The sequence below is a fragment of the Pelophylax lessonae genome (assembly GCF_965119305.1).
Source record: "Pelophylax lessonae genome assembly, chromosome: 10".
Taxonomy (NCBI): Eukaryota; Metazoa; Chordata; class Amphibia; order Anura; family Ranidae; genus Pelophylax; species Pelophylax lessonae.
The window spans coordinates 157,478,891-157,484,890 of NC_138777.1; the positions used below are offsets into that span (position 1 = coordinate 157,478,891).

General features: G+C 40.4%; 1 protein-coding gene across 1 annotated transcript in view; it reads left to right on the forward strand.

Moving 5' to 3' along the window:
* Positions 1-2,171, forward strand: part of LOC309564891 (serine/threonine-protein kinase D1-like) — a 165,476-nt gene extending 163,305 nt beyond the window's left edge. The window contains exons 17-18 of the mRNA XM_082269580.1: positions 411-496; positions 1,798-2,171. Of these exons, the coding sequence (XP_082125706.1) occupies positions 411-496; positions 1,798-1,977 (266 nt within the window). The 3' untranslated portion in view covers positions 1,978-2,171. The remainder of the gene's footprint in view (positions 1-410; positions 497-1,797) is intronic.
* The last annotated feature ends 3,829 nt before the right edge of the window (positions 2,172-6,000 follow it).

Sequence of the window (6,000 nt, forward strand, 5' to 3'; positions counted from 1 at the left end):
GAACAACCTAGTGTCCTTACTGGATGGACTATATTTTACAGATAATTTTAAATATGACAATTCACATTAGCCCAAACCTAGGGGAAAAAACCTCTGTCACGACCTTGCATGTATTTTAGGGCTCATTTCATTAGAAACTAGTTAGTCTACCAGAATATTTTTTTACAGAAACCAACCAACCTTATCACACATATATAAACATGAAAAACAAAAACTGGACAAAAATAACATCCCTGGTGGGAAACCAGTTTAACCACCTACCTATCATGATTGGTATAAGATTGTCAAGGTTGAAAATGGGTAGATAAATGGTCTGATCTGATTAACCTGTACTCATTTTGTAAAATCACTAGTGCAACATTAATATGGGAATATGTCGCTTTGTAAACAAATGTTTCTTTATTTTTTAGCAATTGCCCTTATAACAAGTTTGTTACAAGTGCAAATCCGAAGAAGATTCAGTGTGGACAAGGCACTTAGTCACCCATGGATGCAGGTAGGTGGCCATGTCAGCTGCTATCTCATTTGTAAAGGATCAGCCCAGCAGAACTGATTTTTCAGTTATTAGGTAGTTTTGTTTTCTTAAAATTACTGTAGTCACTAGTAGCAAGACCACTGGACTTGAATTATCAGATGCCCTAGCCTTTCACAGACATTAAATGGTAATATTACATTTTTTGCTTTATGGGGATTGAATAAGGAATAATGGGGTTTTTTTTTAGTGGGAGAAACAGCCAGGTTGTTTTTGTGTGCACATTCTTCTATGATACCCAGAAAGTAGGTGGTGGCTATTCTGCCCACAAGCACCCACAAATGACCAAAATATCTCAGTTGGGCTGACCATAGATGGATAGAATTTCAAAGGAAAATTCTTAGGAAAAGTTTGTGGTTCCAAAGATTGTTTTTTTTAGAAATGCTTTCATTCGAGAAGAATTTTCCAAACTAGTCCTTTGAATTTTCCCATCACTGTGGTTGAAAAAAGAACATTGATTTGACCAACTAATGATTAGAAAAATGCAAATACTTTCTTACCTTCTTTTCTATGAATTTTCCTTCAAATCTCTACCCATCTATGGCCAGCTTTAGATTTATCAAATCTTTAAGTACATGAATGAGCAAAGTTGTCTACTGCATAGAAAATACAGTATATTAGACTCTGGGCCTGATTCAACATGCTGTGATATGTGATATTGCATTCTGAGATCGTTTCAGTAGCTTCATCAAAGTGGGAAAGTTGTTTTTTTAACTAGGTGATGAAGTTAATTGTGTGCGTTTTTTCAAATGTTTTAGCTTTTAACCTGTCAAGTTCATTGAAACAGTGTCAGTACGCCAATATAACTGCATAAGCACCGCTGGACTTAAAACAATTTAATAAAAAAAATGATGTTAAAAAAAATCGCAAATACCATTTTGTTTCTTGACTAGTTTCATACTTTAGAATAACCTTGTCACCATTGAAAAAAAATGTCTCAATAGCTGTAATATTATCCTTTCATATTCTGACCTTCTGTGGCTTGTGTTTTGCCAGAGCTCACTCCTCGCTGTAACTGGCACAACGAAGGAGCTTTCAGTACATGGTATGCAGAAAGGTACTCCCTCCACTGTGGAAAGCATTTTCACAGCTGAGGTCCCCCTGTGTTCTTCTTCCACAGTTGGGAAGCTTTGCATAGAAACCCTTTGCTTAATAGTACAATCTAGACAGAAATCTAGTTATTTTAAATGTATTAAGGCTATTCATTTTTTATTGTTTCAGATATTCTATGCACACTTTAAATCATTTTAACTATTTTTCTACAGGACTTTCAGACTTGGTTGGACCTTCGGGAATTAGAAACCAGAGTTGGCCAAAGATACATAACCCATGAGAGTGATGATGCACGTTGGCAGAGATTTGCTGAGGAATGTGGCATTGAATATCCACAACATTTTGTCATGGGACCCCAGTATGATGAAACTGAAGAAGAAGATGAAGAGTAAAATTTTCCTTTTAGCCATAAGGGTCATTTATGGCTACTTTGCTAAGCCAAAGACGTTATGCTGTAGGCCACTGTTAAATGATACTACAACATGGTCTTTATTAGGCTCAAGTCCACTGCCAAAATGATAAACACTGAGCCATAAAGAATAGAGATATGTCTGTGATATCTATGTAATAACAGAAATGTATGTGTGCAAAGTGTCTATATTTTATATGTGTTATTTGTTTGTATGTCAAATAGGAGTTCAACTGAAAGTCAAAAAGCTCCGGAGCCAGCAATATCTTTGCCTTGGGCAGTGTTTGCATACAGATGGTTACGTTGTGCCCCTTTAACCAGAGTCTTAGTACTAAATATAATGATGGTGCTGTGTGCTCCTGCTGCTCTAGGCTTTTCTAAAGCTTTTGGATACTCTTGCGTGTTGCACAAATTTTAATACACTCAGTACTAAAGGGGCTCCTTAACTTAACTGACTCCCTGAATGAGAAAGAGGGACTGCTATATCCGTACAGTCTACTTATATCTCATTATGTTTGTATATTTTTTCTTCATTTGGATCCAATGTTTATTTTTCAGGTGTATTCATATTAATGTGACCTGCATGTAACTTCTATATTATTTAGAGATATATATATATATATTTTTTTTTTTTGTTCTTATGAATAAGAAAATACATCTTGTTATACCTTCACATACATGTGAGATTTGTAACTCTGTCAAAAGGCCTATACCTTATTACACCAAGAAATGTTTCTGGCCAGCAAGGGTGATATTAAAGAGGTTTGACAATCTGTAAATATCTGCTGCAATATCTAAATTGGCATCGATAGTCAATAGTTCATAATTTATTGTAAAGCAAATTATTGTATTGGCATATTAATTAGTGCAGTACAAAATTGCAAACTAAAGACTTTCTTTTTTAATAGATAAAACCACAGTTCATATTAGGACGGTGCTGGAAACATTTGGACATGACATTTGGATAGTAAAGCAAATATTTCACATATTTGCTGTTTGGAAGCGTGGGAAATTTGAGCGGAGAGTGATAAACAGTTTTGCTTTTGACTGTTGTTTGTATTTTTAGGGGCAATTTCTTTGCAGTTTTATTTTGGGGTCCCCCCCTTTTTTTGTCTGTCACATTTTAAATAGCCTTTTTTTTTTTTTCTTTCTTTCCTTCCTTCAGACTACTAATTAAGGGAGGTGGTTAATTGGTCACAGGTGCTTCAGGTCCTATTTAAACACTTAAGGACCAAGCCTATTTTTGACACTTTTTGTTTACAAGTTAAAATCAGTATTTTTTGCTAGAAAACTACTTAGAACCCCCAAACATTATATATATATATATATATATATATATATATATTTTTTTAGCAAAGACTCTGGAGAATACAATGGCGGTCATTTCAATATTTTTTGTCACGCGGTATTTGCGCAGCAGTCTTTCAAACTCCATTTTTTCTAAAAAAATTGCGAAAAATCACATTTCACTTCATTTAAAAAACTTAACAGTAAAGTTAGCCCATTTTTTTTTTTATTTTTGTATATTGTGAAAGTTAATGTCACGCTGAGTAAATAGATACCCACCCAACATGTTACGGTTTAAAATTGCGCACACCCGCGGAATGGCGACAAACTACGGTCAATAAAAATCTCCATAGGCGACGATTTAAAATTTTTTAATGGTTACCAGTTTAGAGTTAGAGTGTAGCTCTTTTTTTTTAATTATTGCTCGTGCTCTGGCGATCGCGGCGATACCTCACATGTGTGGTTTGAACAGCGATTTAATTTGCGGGCGTGACTTCCTTATACGTTTTCTTTCGTGCGCGAAGTGACAGGTACTCTTTATGGAGGGATCTAGGGTCTAAAAGACCCTCGACCCCTCCACTACACTTTCATGTATTCAACAAAACGCTGAAAACTGAATTTTTGAATAGTCACTTTTTGAATATGCCGCCTTTAGCAGCCGAGTAACCCAGATGTGACGTCATGGACGCCGCCTCCGGGTTACGTCATCGGAGGCCCGATCGAAGCTGCATCCAGCTTAGATCGGGACTCCATCCAGCCGGCGGATGCGCCGACTGGTTGCTCGGTGGGACGGTAGACCCGGGCAGAGCCGCGGAAGGCGGCGGGAGGGCAGGGGGACGTGCCCTCCCGCTCGCCGGGGTAACGATCGTGCGGCTCCCGAGCTGCATCGGTCATTACTGCTGGAAAGCCGACCTATGGCTCTAAAAAACGGTACCGGGCTGATGCCTCTAGCTATCAGCCGACGTTTATTCACGTGATTTTTGCGTGAAGTGGTTAAATTTCTGCAGGCCTTCTTTCTGAGCTTGCCACCTTTTGCTTGCTGGATCTCTGACCAAATGGACCTTGACTAAGTGGTGAGTTAAAAACCAGAGTTTAAAACAGGAGATTTGAACAGGAGTCTCTGACCAGTAAGTAACATCTGAAATTTTCTATTAATTGTATTATTGTTGTAACCGGAAAAATGTGTGCTAGCAAGATTGAAGGTTTTGTACAGTGCACAGTGTGCCGCATGTATACAATATTGGAGCAACCGCTCCACCTACATCGCTGGACTCCTAGCTGTCTCGGCCGCGCCGGAGGCTCGCTCCCGCTGTGTAATCACCGCCTCTCTTCCCCGATCGTCATGGAAAGTGTGAGAAGACTTCTCTGTGACAGACAGGGAGAGATCACAGGATTCAGCATAGGTGAACCTGCGATCTCTGCAGTGGTGGCCCGTGCATAGGGGGCGCCAGAGCGCAGCCCCCCCTAAAAAAAAAAGAAAAATAAATAGAAAAAAAAAAAAAGACAAAAATAACAGTTTTGAAAAAAAAAATCGTGTTCGCAGGCCTATGCGCTCGGCCTGGTGGCTATGGGGGGGGGGGGGGGGTGGGGTTTACGACCCAGAAGAGGGTCGTAACTTGGGCGCAGGAAAAAGCGCTGAGCCACCCCCACCTTCGTGATATCCTGGCTGTGATTGGTCCAGTCTCCAGCCTGGACCAATCATCATCCAGGACATCGCTGACTCGCAATGGGGGCGGTGCCGGTGCGTGCGTCAGTCACGCACCGTCACCGCCCGATCTCCTTCCCGCCGCCCGGACCGGAAGACAGAAGACTGAAGAGGAGGACGTCCACGGCGCTGCTCGTCTCGGTTCCCGGAATCCCACCGTCATCAGAAGGTAAGTGACTGAAGCTGACCTGTGCCCTCACCTGTACCATCACCTGTGCCATCACCTGTGCCATGCCTATGCCATCACCTGTGCCATGCCTATGCCATCACCTGTGCCATCACCTGTGCCATCACCTGTGCCATGCCTATGCCATCACCTGTGCCATGCCTGTGCCATCACCTGTGCCATCACCTGTGCCATGCCTATGCCATCACCTGTGCCATCACATGTGCCATGCCTATACCATCACATGTGCCATGCCTATACCATCACCTGTGCCATGCCTGTACCATGACCTCAAAGTCACACAATTTTTTTACCGCGTTTTTTGCCGCAAAGCAATACCTATTACATTTTTCTTTTTGCGCCCCCCAAAAATTTTGAGCACCAGCCGCCACTGGATCTCTGTCTCTGTCACAGAACCCCCTCCCCCCACACACGTCAGTAAACATGAGGCATACATTTAACCCCTTGATCCCCAACAGTGTTAACCCCTTCCCTGCCAGTTTCATTATTACAGTAACTGCATATTTTTTAGCACTGATTACTGTAGTAATGTCACCGGTCCCCCCAAAAGTGTCAAAAATGTCACTTAGGGGTCCGATCTGTCTGCCGCAATGTTGCAGTCCAACAAAAAAAAAAAACGCAGATCGCCGCCATTACTAGTAAAAAAAAAAAAAACAATAAAAATGACAAATCTTTCCCGTAGTTAGTAAACGCAATAACTTTTGCACAAACCAATCAAAATTCCCTTATTGCGATTTTTATTTATTTTTTTACCAAAAATATGTAGCAGAAAACAAATTGGCCTAAAATGCTAAAAAATTTTGATTTATACATTTTTTTTGGGGAAT